At 40.8% G+C, this 22,472-nt stretch overlaps 1 protein-coding gene across 1 annotated transcript in view; it reads left to right on the forward strand.

Annotated features, from left to right (window-relative positions):
- The window catches only part of frmpd4 (FERM and PDZ domain containing 4), a 138,982-nt gene that overhangs the window by 607 nt on the left and 115,903 nt on the right, over positions 1-22,472 (forward strand). Inside the window, exons 3-8 of the mRNA XM_060936630.1 lie at positions 2,752-2,853; positions 6,128-6,285; positions 6,428-6,530; positions 7,428-7,473; positions 7,690-7,794; positions 8,080-8,187. Of these exons, the coding sequence (XP_060792613.1) occupies positions 2,752-2,853; positions 6,128-6,285; positions 6,428-6,530; positions 7,428-7,473; positions 7,690-7,794; positions 8,080-8,187 (622 nt within the window). The remainder of the gene's footprint in view (positions 1-2,751; positions 2,854-6,127; positions 6,286-6,427; positions 6,531-7,427; positions 7,474-7,689; positions 7,795-8,079; positions 8,188-22,472) is intronic.

The raw sequence follows: 22,472 nt of genomic DNA on the forward strand, positions 1-22,472 counted from the left end.
TCATTCTCGTTACTGGCTATCTGAAGGACACACAGAGACACATGTTAATAGACAACCAGTAATTAGACACAGGTATGTCATGTTAGGTAATGTCGTGGTAGGTAACATAACATGTTATCTGCTGGTTCAACCTGACTCCTTGCCGTTCACAGCTGGCACTCGACCATCCCCTTGCTTCCACAAGCTGTTACAGCAGAATTCAGTCTTAGTATAGAGCTATTAAATCCAATTTTAGTGTAGAGCATTAGCGCAGAATCCAATATTAGTTCTAGAGTGTTAAAGCAGTATTCAATCTTAGTATCAAGCTGTTCAAGCAGAATCCAATCTTAGTGTAGCACTATTAAATCCAATCTTATTATAAAGTTGTTAAAGCAGAATCCAATCCAAGCATACAGATGTTAACATAGAACATAATCTGAAAATAAAGATAGTAATTATAGAATCTAATCTGAGCATAGAGCTGTTGACATTGAATCCAATCTGAGTATGGAACTATTAAGCCAATCTGAGCACAGAGCTATTAAAGCAGAATCCAATCTAAACATAGAGCCATGAAGCTAAATCCAGACTGAACATAGAGCTGTAAACCAAAGTCCAATCTGATAATAGAGCTTTTAAAGCAGAATCTCCAAACACAAAATCCTATTTAAATGTAGAACAGAATCCAATTCAAACATCATGTTTTTAAAATGAAGTCCAATCTAAGCATGTGACTTTTAAAAGCTCCATGCTTGCAGAAAATACCTGAATGAATGTCACTAAGTTGTGTAGCTTGCGTGATTGATTATATGAGAGATGAGCAGAGAGAACAGTGATGAACATCAGCCAATCAGGTTGTGAGAATAAATTAGTGGGTGGGGCCAACCAAGGCACAGCAACATGTAATGTCGTACCCAAACGACTGGATTTGTAGGAGTGGCATGTAGCCAAACAAAGCCCCCACAGTTGAAAGGGAAGGGTTACGCTGGTCATGAATTGTTCAGCACACATTCCTCCACATGCTACGTCATTTATTAATGACTGTGGAGCGTGTTCAGTTTCACTGTGCACTGCAGGCACAGTATTACAGCACTGAGGCGCCCACTCTGAGGATTAAAATACAACACACAAACATCTGTACAGGAAAATGAATTCATCCCAATCCGCGTGCTGTCCTAACAATGCGTCATTTCAAACGGTGAGTCACTTCAGCTCTTCATCTCCCTCTGAGCTAAACCTACAGGAAACGTTAACCAACTGCTAATTACTGTCTTTGGAATTAAACTGATACTAACTAACCAGGTTAACTCGATACTGATTACTTTATTCTGGAAATTATTCTGGTTATAAACAACCTACATGATACTATTTAATATTTATGTCTCATTGTCTCTATTTGTTTTTATAATATCTGTATGTATGCCTTACACTATTTAATATTATATGAGCTGTTAATGTATTAATGATAGCTTATCTGTTAATGTAATCTGTTACCATGCAAAATATAAATAATGAAATATCAAACAACTGTCTGTTAAAAGTAAAAGTATGAAGATACATTGCTGAGTCTTTGTGTGCAGGTTTTAGGGTGGAAGAATGTTGATTTTGGCTATTAATTAATTTTTTATTTACTCTTCTCTGTTGAAAAGAAATAAAAAAAACAATTATTTCATTGATTATTAATTACTTTTGGTACTTTGCTCTGTAAAAAAGAAAAGAAAAAAATGTTTTTCAGTCTGGTAAATATTTACCTCTGCACACACAGTGTTCGTGTGTGTGTGTGTGTGTGTAAGATGATACTGAGTATAAATAAATCTGTATTTAAATGTTTAAAGGTGGACTGCCTTTCAAATTTTTCAAGTGTAGGTCACAAAAAGAATTTTCCCTGACACCCAGTTATTTTTGTTTAGTGGACCGAAAGCTACTGAATTCGAATCACTGACTTCCAATTTTATTTGTTTTTTTTAAATAGAACAATTAATAAATTTAGGGCCACATGGTCCTAAATTCTCCACTATTTTTGCCTGCTTCACCATGACCCAATTCAAGATACTATGTCATGCATCATGTGGTGGCTTTCCCTGTTCGCGCAAGGCATTGTGGGATACAAATTTGAAACAGGAGAGAAAATTGGAGGATGTGAGTGTGTGAATGAAACGTGAAAGACCGACTACTGTAACGGAAAGTGAGATGAAAAGATGTTATGTTGCAAAGGAAAGGAAATGCAGGACCAACTTAATAAATATCAGTGGTCTGCGAGCACCTTGGTGTGATCAGCTGTTTGTTTAGAGACAGAATGATGTAACTGTCAGTGCACGGTCAAGGTAAACCTGCGCATGTGCACACAGACTTTCTCTGTCTGCTTGATTGCGCGAAGCGAGCAATTTCATACGCATTATTTGCTAGGGAACCCCTAATTAAATAACTTCCCAGCCACAAAATGGCCTGATATTTTGAGAGATATTACAGAAATAAACATGTATCACAATGATCAAATTTCAGAGGGAGCTAAATTTCACCGATTTTATGAAATCAAAAGACCGTCCCGCATTATATGAGTAAAGTAGTTCAGTATGGCCGCTGCTTCATTTTACAGCTTTGTTGATACCCTACTTAAGCAACAATAATAAAAAAAAAAAAACGTTTAAGCACTTATTAGCATCATGGTTACTACTAATCATACCCTTGCATCAAGCATCACATTGCCTCTCTGGTGGTCCTGGGATCTGAACTCACACCTCACATCCTTCTCCTTATGTTTTATGTTTTCAGCCACAGGACCAAAGCCTCGAGCGGGTGGACGTCTTCATCTCACGGTCCTGTAGACGGATGGGACACGTTGTCCAGTAGAGACGAACGTGACTGCTTCATTGAGTGAGTCACATGCAAACAGCATGTTTGGTTTACACCACAGCAGCAATACTAGGGCATGATCTGGTGTCTCGCTCTCTCTACAACTGTGTGATTTATTTTTTTTTATTGATATCACATTGTTGTTTTGATCTGTTTTTTTTCATCCCATGGTTTCTTTTGTTACAGACTTACACATCATAAAATAATTTTTTGGTTATTAATTGAGATTGAGTCTAAATGCTGTTCATCTAAAATCCACCAATAGGAGCCTGCCAGACTCATGGGAGGGTTACATATATGACAGCTGCGATTAAATGAAACTAAGTTTAATTGAGCTCACGTTGAAGAATGTTTGTGTTCTGTCATAGGTGATTTCCAACTCATGCTGACTGATGATGTCACACAGCCTCTTATTGAATTCAGCCCTGATTTTACTGTGACAGTATGGCATGACAATTAATAATCATAACGCTGTGCTGAAATCTTGCTGCTTTGTGTTAAATGGTGGTTGTCGGGTGTAATGTTCATGCTGAGCACCGCTCCGACTGCTGTGCTTGTAGGAATCCGAGTCTGAAGAGACCCATAATCTGTGTTTGGCATGAAAGACAGTGTGTGGGCGAGGGATGATCTGAAATTACAGTCTTTAAAACAAGGCCTTCCATCGCTTCAGCTCCGTTTCGTGTCACGTAACGCTCTGCCAAATGACTACCAAGAACTGTTTTTACTTCATCAGTTATCAGAAAACGAACAGTGAGACAGTGGACTCATGGTAAAACAGTGTTAATGTATCTGATTAAGCTGTTAATGAATGCTGCACTGTGATGACTCTATGCATATTAGTGAACATATGTGAAGGTGGGTGTGGCCTGTTTAGCAGGTGACCATGCCAATGCGCTCTAGCATACAGTATAGTGAGGATGTTATAATCGCATTGCAGGTTATATACATCTGCCTGCCAGCAAGCATACAACACAAGTCACACACCAGCTGAAAATGTGTGTGTTTGTGTGTGTGTGTGTGTGAAGCACAGGGCTTTTAATTCACATTCTGCTGTTAGCTAGTTGTTCTGTGAAAGTCATGCAGATATCTGTAGCACCAACATGTATTACTTCAGTCTCTCTCTTCTTGTCTCTGTCTGACTGTCTGTCTCTGGTGACACTTCATGGAAACAGGAGGTGATGTTGAGGTTCAGAAATGGTGCCTGCAGTATTTGACTGATTTCTATCTTCACTGTACCCTCTGTGTGAAGTTGTGTGTTGGTAGGCAACAGTGTAACGAACCCTAGTAAGACATTTGTGGGCTGTTTCTTTAAATGTGTGTATGTTGAGCTGTAGTGATTTGAAGACAAGCTCTGCCCTCGCTCCCTCATGTGAAAGAATAATTGTAGGCCTTCAGCATGGAGCGCCACATGTGTCAGGAGCATTGGTGATTTGAACACAGCCACTGTTCTAATTAGTGAACATTATGGGAGAAGAAAAAAAGAAGAAAACAGGGATGAGTTTCAGTACCAGGAAGCATTTTGTATTGACGCGTCCATAATGTAGACCTTTAGGCTCATGAGTTTTTTTTCTACTGCAGTGTTGTATTTATTAAAGTCAACAAACTGGCTAGCAAAAGCATTTGAAAAAAAATGAAAAAGGCACAGTTTACATTGTGTTTGTGTCTCAGAAATAACAAAACCTTTGGGCTCCCGAATTTTTTCCTGAATATGAGCTGAGAGTAAATGGCCAGAAATCCATAATAAAATGTATAGTACTGTGCAAAAGTCTTACACTGTAAAAAATGATTTGTTGTTTTAACTTTAAAAAGTTAGTACCTGGGCTGCCTTAAAATTTTGAGTTCATTGAAATTCATATAAGTTAAATTGTTCACCTCATTGTGTTAACTTACTATATTAATTTCAATGAACTCAAAATTTTAAGGCAGCCTGGGTACTAACTTTTTTAAGTTATAGACTTCTATTTTATGACTTCTACATTATCAAGTCAGTACAAAAACATTTTAGAATTCCAAGTGTTCATTTTCCAGCACAAAATTAAATGTTACAGGAAAAAAAAAATAAAAAATAATATATATATATATATATATATATATATATATATATATATATATATATATATATATATATATATGTGTATATGTATAAGTGTGTGTGTGTGTGTGTGTGTGTGTGTGTGTGTGTAAAACTTAGACTATAGCACTGTTTGCAGTTTGCTGTATCCCACAGTAATTTGTCTTATTTTAAAACAACAAAAAAGAGGCTGGGCAAATTGCTGTGGTGTAAGATGGGAAAACACTTGGGGGCTTTTTATTTTTTAAACAATAACTTGATCCCAAAATGGAAAGATCCCAAAAAGTGTTGATTCCAATAAGAGACAATCCCAAAATGAATCTGTACCAAAAATGTAAATCCCAAAATGAGTTGATCTCAAAAAGTGTCAACACCAAAATGAGACATTCCCAGAATGAGATGATCTTGAAATGAGACAATTCCAAAAATTGTCGATCCCAGAAAGAGTCAATCCTGAAATTGGACAGTCCCAAAATGAGGTGACCCCAAAGATTTTCAATCCCAAAATGGGTCAATCCCAAAATTAGTTGATCCCAAAAAGAGTCAAGATGTTAGTCAATCCACAAATGAGTCAATCTAAAAATTTTCAATCCCAAAAAGAGTCAATACCAAAATAAGGTGATCTTGAAATGAGACAAATCGAACCCAAAATGAGATGATACCAAAATGAGTCAGACCCCAAATGACATGAGATTTAGTGCAAAAAAACAATGGCAATTAAAAATTAATTTAGCATCAGAGTGTTTTAGTGTAAATACAGTATTTAATACCTGTATTTAACAAAAGATCATAATCAAACAAATCAGGTAATGACTTGCAGTTTAGAGCCCTTCACAGCAATTCATACCATTGGGTCACTGAACACTCTGAAACATAGTTCCATAAATATTTAGGTGTCTGATTTGAAAAAAAAGTGGAGGAAGTTCAGCGAGCACTTGATAACATTCTCATGGTGTGACAGAAAAACGTCAGTAGGCTACAGAACACAGAAGCACAGGATACGATGCGCTGGTTCAGACAGAGCAGAGAACATTCTCAAAGTAATGCTGTTGGCTTACATCCATGTGGAGTTTGATTATTTTACCCTGATGATCAACCTTACAGTTGGTTTCAGTGTTTTAAGCTACGAGTTCAGTTCTTTTTAAGTTGTAAAGTAAAAAAAAAACCTAAAAATTGGTGAAAAGTTCTATAAAGTGGTGTTAAACCTCTCTGTCTCACTTTCAGCCACATCTCCCAGACAAGTTCTCTGGAGGAAGTGCGTCTTGGGTTGGAGAGCGATAAGTTAGCGCCTCGGAAAGTTGAAATGAGACGAGACCCAGTTTTAGGCTTTGGCTTTGTAGCAGGAAGTGAAAAACCTGTTGTAGTTCGTTCCGTCACTCCAGGTAATAGTTACTGTTTCTTCTCAGGCACATTAGAGAAACTGAAATGAGCATAAAAAGTTTCACTTTTACAGCATTGGTCCATGTATGGGAGAGACTGTCAAAGGTTAACAAGTAAACTGAAGAGATTTCATGTCAACCACAGGAGGTCCATCAGAGGGAAAGCTGATTCCTGGAGATGAAATAATTATGATCAATGATGAAACAGTCAGCAGCGCTCCCAGAGAGCGAGTGATCGACCTGGTCAGGTACTGTAACACGCCCACTGTGGACTGGAGGCAAGTGTGACATGCAGAAACACAGTTTAATACAAAATGCACCAATACACAGAAATACACTGATCCGATACTGAGCATCTGTATTAGCAGAGCTCCATACTAAAGAGAATATGGTCATGCATCGAACTGATTTTGATGGCTTTTGACCGTACAGCGTCCGTACTACAAACGACACATGTGTCCCACCTCAGGGAACCTCATCCAGACTGTAGGGCAACGTCTCTCATAAACACTTGACCACCAGAAAACAAACTTTGTGTCTTTATTTACAAAAGATAGATGGATTTTTATCGAGCGCTTACTTTTAATTTGCTTAAAAAAATAACATGCTTATTAAAGTTATTTTAAAAAATATATATAACTTTAAGAACACATTTTGCACTCACCAGGAGCACTGCTTTTAGGCAGTGCCGAAATCTACATCACGGCTCCTACTCATAACTGATTTGATACATTTTCTGATCTAGCACAATAAACAGGTTACAAAATTATTTTAAAAAACACACCACCATCACACCTGTGATGGTTGATGAGCACTGTATCCTCCATTGCTGACATGTTTGCATGCAGTAACACCCAGTGCCTTAAACCTAAAACCATAAAACATTGAAAATCATCTCCATTTTTTTAAAGAAATGGGGAGACCAGTTGGATTGCCTGATATTATTCCAAATCAACCTTTTTTATTCACATTTTAAAATGACAGGATTATTACAGCTCTAGAAAGGATTTGAAACGTGACAAACTGTACATTGATGTCTTCCTAATGAGAACTAGTTCATGCAAACATTCAGACATGGCAGATTCACACAGTTCCGCTGTACACAAGTTTGAATATTTTTCCATTCATTTTCTCCTCTCTTTCAGGAGTTGTAAGGAGGCCATCATGTTGACGGTCATCCAGCCATACCCTGTAAGTGGGCTTCATTTTCTATTATAAACAGACTCAAGTCTTTCCTAATTTCCTAATTATGTTGTTCAGTGAATATAGTATCTAATATATTAAGGTAAATATGTCATATTCCTCAATTTAGATGTTTTTTTTTGTTCTGAGAAATTCATTTTCATGTTCAAATTTATTTGCAAAAATTTCTGCCTTTCTATTCTTGTTTTAATTTTTTTTTTTAAGTCGCCCAAGTCTGCCTTCATGAGTGCTGCCAAAAAGGCAAAGCTGAAATCGAACCCAGTAAAAGTTAGATTCGCTGAAGAGGTCATCGTTAATGGTCAAATTCCTGTAAGTTAAAAAAATGCACTGTTTCAACTAATTCTCTTTACAGCTTCTCGTTTCCATTTACTGCCACATAATTTCTATATCTATAGAGTAACTAACATTCGATTGATAATTTTTTAAGCCTATATTTGATAATTTTTTAAGCCTATATTTTTTAACTTATTCTATACTGCCCTACTGATATATTGTCATAACTGTAATTACTGATCTGAATCATTTTTAAATTGCACTATTTACATATGAAAATACAGTATTAAGCGCTATATTTTGCTATTTGCCTGATTACAGGAAATGGTGAAGGATAATTCACTTCTCTTCATGCCAAATGTTTTGAAAGTGTACCTCGAAAATGGCCAGACAAAATCGTTCAAGTTTGACAGCAACACATCAATTAAGGTATTTAAATCATTCATCCATTACCTATGCTGCTTATCCTTTTGCGGGTCGCAATTGCAGATGAGTTGGAGCCAATCCCAGCTGACTTTGGGTAAGATGTGGGGGTCACCCTGGGCAGGTCTATCACAGAGCTAACACAGAGACAAATAACCATCACACTCATACCAATGGGCAACTTAGAGTAGCTAGTAGTCTTTGGACTGTGCAAGGAAACTGGAGCTCCCAGAGGAAACCCACACAGACACGAGGAGGAGAACATGCAAACTCCACACAGAAAGGCCCCAATCAGCTGCAAAGCTCGAACCCAGAACCTTCTTGCCCTGATAACCACCATGTTGCTCTATTTAAATCAAGTTAATTAAAATTTGCTGTCCGTTAATGAAGAAAATACCAATAAGGCTAAGCCACTTGTATTATAGAAATGGTGCTGTAATTCCCATAAAAATGTAAATCTACTATTGAGATTAGCTTCATTGTTAATTTTAGAAAGGCTAATAGAAAACAATTAACACTGTCAGGATTGTGATGTGTTATATTCTGGATTTAATCTATAATTAGAAAAGATCCTGAAGCAAACATTACACTCACTGGCCACTTTAATAGTCAAGTCAAGTCAACTTTATTGTCAAATATGCTATACATGCTCGACATACAGCACAGATGAAATTTCAGTCCTCTCTGACCCACGGTGCAAACAGGCAATGCAATAAATAAAAATAGAATAACTGAAATAAACAATATAAACAGTATAAACACTCTAGATAAGAAAATAGACAGAATAAACACTCACAGGTACATATATATATATATATATATATATATATATATATATATATACATACACACACGTATGGGAGAGTGGCTCCAGCAAATCCCAGGAACAACATCTGAAGCCTCAGTCCAGAAGAGCGCAGTACTAGGAACATCGAAGATACTGCGCAGAACCCTCAAACTCCCAGGCCTCTGGTAGAGGACCCGAGCTTGAGGATGACATGGATACCACCCCCCCGCCGGGGGTGAGAAGGAGATTTTTTTTTTATATACACACATACACACACACACACACACACACACACATACATATATATATATATATATATATATATATATATATATATATATATATAATAGGAACTTGTTGTTGATTCTAAAATTCCTGTTCTTGGCTGCAGGAGTGGAACCGAATGTGGTTCCACTGCTGTTGCATGCTGAGATCCTTTTCTGCTCACCACGGTTGTAAAGAGTGATTATATGAGTTACTATATCCTTCCTGGCAGCTCAAACCAATCTAGCCATTTTCCTCTGACCTCTCTTATCAACAAGGCATTTCCACTCACAGAACTCTCACTCACTCAATGTTTTTTTGTTTTTTGCACCATTCTGTGTAAACTCTAGACACTGTTGTCTGTGAATATTCTCATTCATCCAGGTCATGGTTATCTCAAGGAAATTGAATTGAACGCAACTGGACTTGGTTTTAAGTCTTTGAAGACGTTTCACCTCTCATCCAAGAGGCTTCATCAGTTCACTTCATCAGCTTGTCTGACTAGATGGGGATAGTCTCACCAGCTGGTGTGAGACCCTCTGGGGTCTGAGGGTATTTTCTGGCACTCTAATGATTTTGACATGCTCTGATTTTGTTGTCAATTTCAATAAATCTAAGCAGTATTTTCAAAGTCATATGACTTTTTTGTATTCAGCACAGGTTCAGCTACAATAATATCTATGTAGTATGTATGTCATGATTGTACTTTGAGAAAAATAACAGATAAATGAAGATGTTGTAAAAAGCAGTTTTAGAACTGTGTTGGAATGTGTGAAAAAACATGACCTTACAGTCAAGCCGGAAAGTCTGCACACCCCTTTCATCTTCTCCCCGTTTTATCATGTTACAGACTTATTCTGCAATAGATTGAGTTCCTTTTTTGTCACAAAATTCTACACAAAATAGCCCTTCATGACAAAGTGAAAGCAGGTTTTTAGACATTTGTGCTAATTTATTAAAAATCAAAATGTAAAATATCATATGTACACAAAAGTGAGCTGAGGTGCATTTTGTTTCCATGGATACTGCTTGAGGGCGGCACGGTGGTGTAGTGGTTAGCGCTGTCGCCTCACAGCAAGAAGGTCCGGGTTCGAGCCCCGTGGCTGGCGAGGGCCTTTCTGTGTGGAGTTTGCATGTTCTCCCCGTGTCCGCGTGGGTTTCCTCTGGGTGCTCCGGTTTCCCCCACAGTCCAAAGACATGCAGGTTAGGTTAACTGGTAACTCTAAATTGACCGTAGATGTGAATGTGAGTGTTAATGGTTGCCTGTGTCTGTGTCAGCCCTGTGATGACCTGGCGACTTGTCCAGGGTGTACCCCGCCTTTCGCCCGTAGTCAGCTGGGATAGGCTCCAGCTTGCCTGCGACCCTGTAGAACAGGATAAAGCAGCTAGAGATAATGAGATGAGATGAGGGATACTGCTTGAGATGTTTCTATAACTTAATTGGAGTCCACCTGTGGTAAATTCAGTTGATTGGACATGATTGGGGATTGCCAACACCTGCCTATATAAGGTCCCACAGTTGACAGCGCATGTCAGAGCAAACTACAAGCCATGGGGTCAAAGGAATTGTCTGCAGACCTCAGAAACAGGTTTGTGTCAAGGCATAGATCTGGAGAAGGGTACAGAAAAATTGCTGCAGCTTTACAGGTCCCAAAGAGCACAATGGCCACCATCATTCGTAAATGGAAGAAGTTTGGAACCACCAAGAATCTTCCTAGACCTAGCCACCCAGCCAAACTGAGCAAGAGGGAAGATGGGCCTTGGCCAGGGATGTGAGCAGGAACCCAAGGGTCACTCTGACAGAGATCCAGTGTATCCTTGTGGAGATGGGAGAACCTTTCAGAAGATCAACCATCCAGGCAGCACTCCACAAATCAGGCCTTTATGGTAGAGCGGCCAAACGGAAGCCAGTTCTTAATAAAAGGCACATGACAGCCTGCTTGGAGTTTGCCAAAAGGCCTAGAGGACTCTCAAACCATGAGAAACAAGATTCTCTGGTCTGATGAAACCAAACTTTTGGCCTGAATACCAAGCATGACGTCTGGAGGAAACCAGGCACCGCTCATCACCTGGCTAATGCCATCCCTACAGTGAAGCATGGTGGTGGCAGCATCATGATGTGGGGATATTTTTCAGCAGTGGGAATGGGGCAACTAGTCCTGATAGAGGGAAAGATGAATGCAGGTAAGAACCTGCTCCAGAGCACTCTGGACCTCAGACTGGGGCGAGGGTTTACCTTCCAACATGACGACGACCCGAAGCACACAGCCAAGAGGACAAAGGAGTGGCTTCGGAGAAAGTCTGTGAATGTCCTTGAGTGGCCCAGCCAGAGCCCAGACCTGAATCCAATTGAACATCTGTGGAAGGAGCTGAAAATGGCTGTGTACCGATGCTCCCCATCCAACCTAACAGAGCTTGTAAGGATATGCCAAGAGGAATGGGCAAAAATGTCCAGAAACAAGTGTGCCAAGCTTGTAGCTTCTTTCCCAAGTTGCCTTGAAGCTGTAATTGCTGCCAAAGGTGCATCAACCGAGTATTAGGCTAAGAGTGTGTACAGATATTTAACCCCTAAATAACCTATTTTTGTCAGTAAAATAAAACTGCATATTTTCTAAAAACCTGCTTTCACTTTGTCATTATAGGCTATTTTGTGTAGAATTTTGTGACAAAAAAACGAACTCAATCTATTGTAAAATAAGTCTGTAACATAAGAAAACATGGAAAAGCTGAAGGGGTGTGCAGACTTTCCGGCTTGACTGTATGCATTGTGTTGAACCGTTTTGGTCACTTGAGGTGATTCTGTTCAGTGTTAGGAATGCATCAAGCAGAAAAACTTAAATCGGCTCCATTGATTTGGACAATTATCTGGCCATCAAAAAATGTATGTCCTATTGTTTTGGGATAAAGGGTTGGCAGTGGGAGGGGTATTCAATGAGAAGGGTAAAAAATTTCCATTCCATTTTATAAGTGAAAATCCCTCCCACTGCCATCTCTTAATCCTGTCAGGTCAAGTCACAATGGGTAAGGTAATGTTTTTCATACATTCCAACACAGTTCTAAGCCATTCACTGCTTTTTACAACAGCTTAATTTATCTGGTATTTGACTCTATTCAGTGTGTCTTGAAATTAACTCTTGTACTATTTTACTCGGCGGCACGGTGGTTTAGTGGTTAGCGCTGTCGCCTCACAGCAAGAAGGTCCGGGTTCGAGCCCCGTGGCCGGCGAGGGCCTTTCTGTGCGGAGTTTGCATGTTCTCCCTGTGTCCACGTGGGTTTGCTCCGGTTTCCCCCACAGTCCAAAGACATGCAGGTTAGGTTAACTGGTGACTCTAAATTGACCGTAGGTGTGAGTGTGAATGGTTGTCTGTGTCTATGTGTCAGCCCTGTGATGACCTGGTGACTTGTCCAGGGTGTACCCCGCCTTTCGCCCGTAGTCAGCTGGGATAGGCTCCAGCTTGCCTGCGACCCTGTAGAACAGGATAAAGCGGCTAGAGATAATGAGATGAGACTATTTTACTCAGTTCAGAGCCACAGCCAAATTTGCAACTCTATTACTCTGTAATTTTGCTCCAACTCCAAATTTTACTCTCTAAACTCAAAATAGAGCAAAATTAACTATTTTTGAGGAAAATACTTTTAACTCTGGAAAAATTGCTCAGTCATTTTTCCTGTGTAGGCACTACAGTGCATGTATACTGTATCAACCCATCTGCTCATAATAAATAGAAATATTTACACTTATTTGAGTTGATCTTTGGCTGGATTGAGTCAAAGTGTAAAAAAAAAGGCACCGCTCATCAAGTCAAGTTTATTTGTATAGCGCTTTTAACAATAAACATTGTCGCAAAGCGGCTTTACAGAATTTGAACGACTTAAATATGAGCTAATTTTATCTCTAATCTATCCCCAACGAGCACGCCTGTGGCGATGGTGGCAAGGAAAAACTCCCTCAGACGACATGAGGAAGAAAGCTTGAGAGGAACCAGACTCAAAAGGGAACCCATCCCCATCCGGGCAACAACAGACAACTTGACTATAACATTAACAGTCCTAACAAAGTCAGCTTCGTTGATGCTATAAACCCCCCACCAACTAATACAATGTTTACGAATAATATCACCCAGAGGTAACATATATAAAGAAAAAAGCAGTGAACCCAAGACAGAACCTTGTGGAACACCAAACTTTACCTCAGTATGTCTAGAAAAATCACCATGTACATCAACATACTGATAGTGATCAGTTAAATAAGACCTGAGCCAGGAAAGGGCCATTCCCTTAATTCCCACAACATATTCTAGTCTATCCAGAATAATGGAATGGTCAGTGGTATCAGATGCTGCACTAAGGTCAAGCAACACAAGCAGCGAGACACAGCCCTGATCAGACGTCAACAGTAGGTCGTTTACTACTTTAACCAGAGCTGTCTCTGTCCTATGATGGGGTCTAAATCCTGACTGATACATTTCATGGATGTTATTCCTATGTAAATATGAACATAACTGCTGTGCCACAGCTTTTTCAAGGATCTTGGAGATAAAGGGGAGGTTTGATATTGGCTGATAATTGGACAGCTGACAGGGATCAAGGTCGGGTTTTTTAATCAGGGGTTTGATAACTGCTAGTTTAAAGGATTTGGGTACATAGCCAATTCTAAGAGAAGAATTTATTATTTTTAAGAAGAAAGAAGAAGAAGAAACCTTTATTTGTCACATGCACACTTCAAGCACAGTGAAATCCATCCTCTGCATTTAACCCATCTGAAGCAGTGAACACACTCAGAGCAGTGGGCAGCCACACCAAAGTGCCCGGGGAGCAGTCAGGGGTCAGGTACCTTGCTCAAGGGCACCTCAGCCCAAGGCCACCCCACGTTAACCTAACTGCATGTCTTTGGACTGTGGGAGAAACCGGAGCACCCGGAGGAAACCCACGCAGACACGGGGAGAACATGCAAACTCCACACAGAAAAGCCCTTGCCGGCCGCTGGGTTTGAACCCGGAACCTTCTTGCTGTGAGGCGACCGTGCTAACCACTACACCACCGTGCCACCCAAAAGAAGCAGTTCAATTACTTTCGGTATTATCTGTTTGAATAGACATGTAGGTAAGGGATCTAGTACACAAGTTGAGGCTTTTGATGCCGAGATTAATGAAAGTAATTAAATTTCTCTAATGGGAGTAAAACATTCTAATTGCTGATCTGATACAGTTATATTATTAACTACAGGGTCACTTACATTGTCTGACCTTAAATTAGTAGTTTGAAATTTGTCATATATTCTCAATTTTGTCATTAAAAATATTCATGAAATCGTTGCTACTACATACTACAGGTGTGCATGTGTCTATAGAGGACTTATTCCTGGTTAACTTTGCGACAGTATTAAATAGGAATCTTGGATTCTTTTTGTTATCTTCTATTAGGGAGGAGAGATGTGTTGATCTCGCAGCACTAAGAAATTTTCTATACATCAGGAAGCTCTCCTTCCACGCTAATTTCAATGCTACCAATTTTGTTTGACAGCATTTACGTTCCAATTTTCGAGTGGTCTGTTTTAAAGTGTGAGTGTCATCATTATACCAGGGTACTAATTTTTTTCTTTCTGATCATTTTCCTTTTAAGAGGAACTACATTATCTAAAGTATAGCGGAATATTGGCTCTAAGCATTCAGTTGCCTGATCAAGTTCTGTAGGGACTGACAGTGACCCAGTCAAAGTTGATAACTCTGGGAGATCATTTATAAAGCTCTGTGCAGTAGTTGACGCGAATGTACATTTAATACAGTAGCGCGGTGAGGTGCATATACTCAGACATATTTTGAATGAGATGAGATAATGATCTGAGATAACTTCACACTGTGGAAGTGTGACTATATTTTCTATGTTTAACCTGAATGTTCGTATTAGATCGAGGGTGTGACCACAATTATGGGGTTGGTCTTTTGACATTCTGATTAACCCTTACTGAATCTAAAATGGACACAAATGCTGTTTTCAAAGGGTCTTCTGTGTTATCGAAGTGAATATTAAAATCTCTGACAACTGAAGCTTTGTCTAAGGAAATAACCAGGTCTGAGATAAAATCTGCAAATTCATAAAGAAACTCAGAATATGGCCCCAGGGGCCTGTAAATAATAAGTAACAGAATTACCTGGGTAGACCTATTTTTCAAGGCTACATACATTATATGAGTATGAAGAATTTCAAATGTTTTAAATTTATAACTAGGTTTGTGTGTTACACCTAGATAATCATTATAAATAACCACGATGCCTCCTCCTTTGCCAGTTAGACGAGGCTGGTGTATTTAACTGTATCCAGCAGGACTATATTCATTTAATGCTATATATTCATTTGGCTTAATCCATGTTTCTGTTAAACACAGTACATTAAACTCCTGATCAGTAATAAGTTCATTAACTATTCGCACTTTAAATGTCTCATCTCATTATCTCTAGCCGCTTTATCCTTCTACAGGGTCGCAGGCAAGCTGGAGCCTATCCCAGCTGACTACGGGCGAAAGGCAGGGTACACCCTGGACAAGTCGCCAGGTCATCACAGGGCTGACACATAGACACAGACAACCATTCACACCTACGGTCAATTTAGAGCCACCAGTTAACCTAACCTGCATGTCTTTGGGGGAAACTGGAGCACCCGGAGAAAACCCACACGGACACGGGGAGAACATGCAAACTCCACACAGAAAGGCCCTCGCCGGCCCCGGGGCTCGAACCCAGGACCTTCTTGCTGTGAGGCGACAGCGCTAACCACTACACCACCGTGCCGCCCCGCTTTAAATGTAAGAGATCTAATATTTAATAGCCCCACCTTTAGATCAAAGGTGCTGGCAGCAGCTGTACAGTCAGTATGATCTAATTTTATATTGATTAGTTTACTGGAACAAACTCTCTGAATATTTCTACCTTTTTGTTGAGCTTGGGGAACAGACACAGTCTCGATGTAGTGGACCCTGAGTGATGACTCTGTGCAGCTAGCAGACAGTCAGTTTAGCCTGCTCGTCTGCTCCCTGGCCTTGGCTCTGGATTGTCAGAAATTAACTAGGCCTGTTCTGAGACTATGAGCTATGCTGCAAGAAATGAGAGCAGCACCTTCCCAAGTGGGATGGATATCATCCCGCCCTAACAGGCCAGCAGTGCCCTCAAAATTAGCCCAATTACCTATAAAGCCCACACTGTTTTCAGAGCATCACCTGGACAACCAGCAGTTCAGCGACCATAACCTGCTGTAAGCTACATCGCCACACTGCTTTGGGATGGGGCTAGAGCATACTACAGCATCGGACATCGCCTTTGCTAATTTAAACACCTTTACAAAGTTACTCTTAGTAACCTCAGACTGACGAAGGCATATATCATTAGCCCCTGCGTGGATAACTATCTTTGAGAACCTGTGCTTGCCTCGGACCCTAAAATTACCTGCTATGTCCGGCTCCCTGGCTCCCAGTATACACCTGATTAAAGCTGCTGGTGCCCCTAAAGGCTGAGCTAATTTCACATGCCGTATGATAGAGTCTCCTATAGACCCCTTCGCGGTAAACGTCATTCATACGTAAGAGGAAATTGCGCGCGCAGCCTGGACCCAAAAAAGACTCAGCGACGGTAGAGACGAGAAGAAATATTTGGAAGAAATGCCTAGTTGTTGTATTGTCGGGTGTCAGAATCGTAGCAGTGATGGGGTTAAAATGTACAGAATTCCAGCAGAATCTCACCCATTCCAAAAAAATCGCCGACGTCTATGGCTACAAGCCATCAAACATGTAGACTGGGATGAAAGCACTATCAAAAATGCACGGGTTTGCAGCGCCCACTTCATCACAGGTAAGATCAGGCTATTTATTAAATCTTTCTTTTTTATTCTTTCTAGTCTTCGTTTATTGATGTAGCAAAATACTTTGGTAACGTTTGTCTGATTAGCTGGGTCATAGTTACACAATGTAATAAATATTGTTAGCATGTTAACTTAGCTTTGCATGCAATTTTGTTTGTAGGAGAGGTCTCGCTTGACTCAAGCAGTCCAGATTTTGTGCCATCATTATTTGTGTATGCCGAAAATCACAATTTTAAAGCAAGGATGGAAAGGTAAAATTGTACGCCCTCACTCTAAATGCCAACTTACGTTGACTGCTCTAACCTAGCTCCCGCCCCGTTCAGTTTCATTTCTGGTCTCTGCCTCTCGCTTTTTACGCAGCTCTGATTTCTCTTAGCTGCACTCTTTACACTATCATTCCTTTCATGCCATTACCTCCTGCAAATTGCTGTTTAGTGTTGGTATTTGCTGTTGTAGCTAAAGCCACATTGCCATCACATCACTGGCATAATTTGATTAAAACAAAATGAATATGAATGTCCCATTGTTAATCAAGTTGTAGTCTCGCTGTAACCAGAATGTTGATGGCACGCTACTTTTGTAAATAGGTTTTTTTTTTTTGAGTTTGACATTTTTTGTAAATAGTATGACTGCCTTCAGGTATCAGAGGAAAATGAGGAGGGAACTTACTAACATCGTCCGTCCACTCTTTAATTAAATACGGATCCGGTAGGCGATGTCCACTTGTTAGAGTTAACTTATTTATGTAGCATTCTTGATCTTGTAACGACAATTGTTTTGCATAATCTGACAGCTCATAATGCCGGTCTATGGGCAGCGCCATTGTTTCTGAGTCCAGGCTACGCGCGCATCCTGGCAACGGTCGGTTTGTTTACAAACATGCGAAGGGGTCTATAACCAGAGCTCTTTCAGGTTTCTCAGTGGGTGCATCACTAAGGAGAGCAAACCTGTTTGACACATGAAGCGGAGAGGAATGGTGCTCCTGTCGGGCGAGCCTCAGCGGTAGCTTTGGCTCTACGCTTATGCCGCCATGTCATCACCCATTCACCCTGCTGTAAGGGCTCTAATGCCGGAGTTGGGGGATTACTAACTCCACCTAGGGCATCCAGATGTTCCCCTCCAGAAACTACACTGTTCTCATTCTCACTGGCCTTCTCTAAAGCCTGGATATGCGCTTCTAAAACTGCAGTCTTCTCCGTCAGAGAGCTAAGTAATCTGCACTTATCACAAATAAAGCTGTCGCTAGCAACGGAGGAAGAATGACTAAACATCCTGCACTCAGCACACTGAACAGGCTGAAAGTATGCCATGATGAAAATATTCATGTACCTTAATCGGAGATCTGTTGATATTAAAGCAGATCCAATGTGGATGGCCCCTGCTTGTGGTCTTAATGCAGGAGGAGAAAAAAAGAAAGCTTCCGGTCTTGGCGTTCTTCCGAAAAAAAAAATGGATAAAGGAAAGCGAAAGTGGAAAGTACAAAAAGGAAAGCGAAAGTACAATAAAAAATGAAGAGGATAGTGGAAAATTATTTATAGAAAAAATTAAAAAGTTTGGTGATTAACTCCAACACTCGCGGAAAAAAGACTCGTTACAAACAACTCGGAAACCAGGAAGTGCATAGCACAGAATGCGCATGCGCCAACTCAACTCTCTCTCATTCCCTAAGTGCATGGGTAGAGTGCGTGTCAAAAGCCGACAAAAACAAACAAAAGCCGAGTCAGTCTGCAGAGTGATCTGACTCCCAGTCACAAATCATCCATTTTTTTTATAGTGTTCTGGCATAAAGCTTGATAAGTATCATGAATTCTGATTGGTTCACACATCTCAACATTCAGATCTTGTCTCCACCAATATTTTCAGCGTGGCATTGATGTCATTTTTTTAAAAAGGTACTCCCAGGTCTCACGCCACCAATATTCTTATTGAATTCTGCACACTCTTTGTAGCTATTTGGATTTGGAACTACAACTATCTTTGTCATCGGAGATGGTGAGCATACCAAACCATCAGACATGTTAAAGTCTTTTGCTGTGAATCGAGTCCACTGATACCATCTATTGTTTCTAGCTCTTCCCCAATATCTGTTTTCTCTTCACTCAGTTATGCCTACTGTCTCTCTCTTTGCCCTTTCAGCCACAGTTGTCATTAACTCTTTAGCTTTATCAAGCTCCATTACCTTTGTTGTCTCTAGATTCACACAACTACTTTTTACACTACTTTTCCAGTTTGTTTGCATGTTCATTCACTGCCCATCCCCAAAACACTACCTTTGTTGTTAGGTTGCCAATCATTCCTGGACCCTTAACGTTGTCTTTAACAAAACTCAATGTAAGTACCTTACCTAAGGGTATGTCACCATGGTTGGCTGCTATTACAGTTAAAGCTAGGGCACAGTTGCTAAATTGTCTCCCTTGCTCCCTATCCTGTCTTTCTGTTACCTCATCTACGAAGCTAGTGTTGGGATTATATTGGCCAGTCAAGGGCTGAGAAATCAATTTTGTAGACCTCTGGTTCTTCGCTGGCTTCACCTTGAGTAGTTGCACTTGGCCCAGCTGTAGCATGCATGCTATTGACAGGCAAGCCAGTGTGACCAGATAGACTGTGAATCATCCTCCCAGGAATATCATTGTGCTCACCTGATCCTGCGTCAGACTCTCTGATGTCTGAGTTACTTTCGTCTGAGTCTTCACGTGGTTCTTCCGGTTCTTGTTCCCTGGGGGGTCCCTCTTGTTGTTCACCAGGGAGAACTTCAGAAGGCTCTTCATCTCCAGAGTCTGAGGGTTTCTCCTCATCGGCTTCACCTGCTGTATCTTCAGGTGTTCCTTATTCTTCAGGTTGATCTCTTGGTAAGGCCTGTCTAGGAAAGCTAGTACAATGGTTAAGATGATACCATGTAGTGCTTCCCTGCACCTGGACAGCCTTTGAAGTTACTCTTACCACCACGTAGGGACCTTCCCTTTTTGGCTCATTCCTCTTTCTTCTGAACACTCTGTGTTGTGCCTTGTCTCCAGGCACAATTGGATTTTCTGGTTCCGCCTCTGATACTGGTGTCCTGCTTTGTTCCTGTGAATATATAACCATATGTATAGTAGTTAACTGCCTCATGTATTCTCTCAGCTCCATCTGCGGTTGTTCAAGAGGTGGGTCTTTTTAAGGTCTTCTCAAGTGCGGAACTAGCATAGATTGGATTAGAGATTAGATTAGATAGAACTTTATTGATTCCTTTGGGCGGGTTCCCTCAGGGAAATTAAGATTCCAGCAGCATCATTACAGGATAAACAGAGAATAGAAAATAGAGAAAAAACTTCTAGATAAATTAAGTATTTACATATACAAATATAAAAAGAATAAGATATGGGGAAGAGAAGAAGGGGGGAAGGGGCCAGCAGGAGAGATACTGTACTTTATGTTGCATATTATATTGCACATTGTCCAGTATTGCTTACTGCTAGGCTACTGCTCCTTCCCGCCCTCTGTCCTCCTGTTACCCCTCCTCCCCCCCAGAGAGGAGTTGTACAGTCTGATGGCGTGAGGTACAACGGAGTTTTTAAGTCTGTTCATCCTGCACTTGGGAAGGAGCATTCTGTCACTGAACAGGCTCCTCTGGTTGCTGATGACGGTGTGCAGAGGGTGACTGGCATCGTCAAAGTCAAAGTGAACTTTATTGTCAATCAGACCATGTAACAGTTAATTACACAGAGGATTGAAATTGCATTTCACCAAACTCCAAATGTGCAGTATTAAAAATTTGACACACAACTAAACATAAAAGTGCACACAGACATCAACAGATAAGCAAATTAAGACAACATATAGACAGACAGTGGGCATACAGTTCCCAGAATATTCACAGTGTTCCAGAAATGTAGTCAAGTTTGAGGTATGTTACTGGAGTGCAATAGTACAAGAGTACAATAATAGAAGGTGCAGTATGGTAAAGTACAAAGAGCAGAATGCAGAATAGCAGCATGGAGATAAATAAGTATTGTAAACTTGTATGTTCTTGTGCAAAAAAGAATATTGTCATATGTGCATATAAAGAGCATTGTGTAGACATTGAGTTTACTGTTTTGACAGTTTGCTGGTCTTTTGTGTGTGTGTGGGTTATGTTCCTGGAGTTTTCATGTGTGAGTTGAGCAGTCTGATGGCCTGTGGGAAAAAGCTGTTGCTGAGTCTGGTAGTCCTGCAACACATGCTGCTGTAGCGCTTGCCAGATGGTAGGAGGATAAACAGTTCGTGTGCAGGGTGGGTGGGGTCTTTGATGATGTTGATGGCTCTTTCATGGCAGCGGGATGGGTATAGGTCCTGGATGGATGATCTGGTGATCTGGTGATCTTCTCTGTTGTCCTCACCACCCTCTGTAGGGCCTTCTGGTCAGCAACAGGGCAGCTACCATACCAGACTGAGAGACTGCTGGTGAGGATGCTCTCAATGGCACCCCTGTAGAAGGTGGTGAGTGGAGAAGGGGGGAGGGCAGCTCTTCTCATCCTGTGTAGGAAGTGGAGGCGTTGCTGTGCTTTCTTGACAAGGGAGGTGGTGTTAGTTGTCTATATCAGGCCATCTGTGATGTGCACCCCCAGGAACTTGGTGCTTTTCACTGATTCCACAGGACTGCCATTGATGGTGAGGGGTGTGTGTGACGTGATTTTTCCTGAAGTCCACAGTTATTTCCTTTGTTTTATTGACATTGAGGTGTAGATTGTTGATGTCACACCAGATGATGAGTTGGTGTACCTCCTCTCTGTAGGCTGAGTCGTTGTCGTTGCTGATGAGGCCCACTACTGTTGTGTCATCTGCAAACTTGATGATGTGGTTCAAGTTGTGTCTGGCACAACAGTCATGGGTCATCAGTGTGAACAGCAGAGGACTCAGCACACATCCCTGGGGGACCCCAGTGTTCATGATGGTGGTCTCTGAGGAGTTTTTGCCAACTCTTACTGTCTGTGGTCTGTTGGTGAGAAAGTCCAGTAGCCAGTTGCATAGCGGGGTGTTGCTGCCTATAGCACTGAGTTTATTCACCAGGTGTTGTGGGATGACTGTGTTGAAGGCAGAGCTGAAGTCGATGAACAGCATCCGCACGTAACTGTTTTTGTTTTCCAGATGAGCCAGTGCTGTTGCTATGGCGTCATCAGTGGAACGTTTGGGACGGTATGCAAACTGGAATGGGTCAAATGTGGTGGGTAGGCTGGATGTTATATGAGCCTTGACCAGCCTTTCAAAGCACTTCATCATGATGGGAGTGAGTGCTATGGGCCGGTAGTCGTTCAGTGTTGTGGCTGGGGATTTCTTGGGTAGCGGTATGATGGTGGTGGCTTTGAAGCATGCTGGTATGATGGCTTGGCTCAGAGAGGTGTTGAAGATACAGTTAGGTCCATAAATATTTGGA

This window comes from Neoarius graeffei, chromosome 13, assembly GCF_027579695.1.
Source record: "Neoarius graeffei isolate fNeoGra1 chromosome 13, fNeoGra1.pri, whole genome shotgun sequence".
NCBI classification, from domain to species: Eukaryota; Metazoa; Chordata; class Actinopteri; order Siluriformes; family Ariidae; genus Neoarius; species Neoarius graeffei.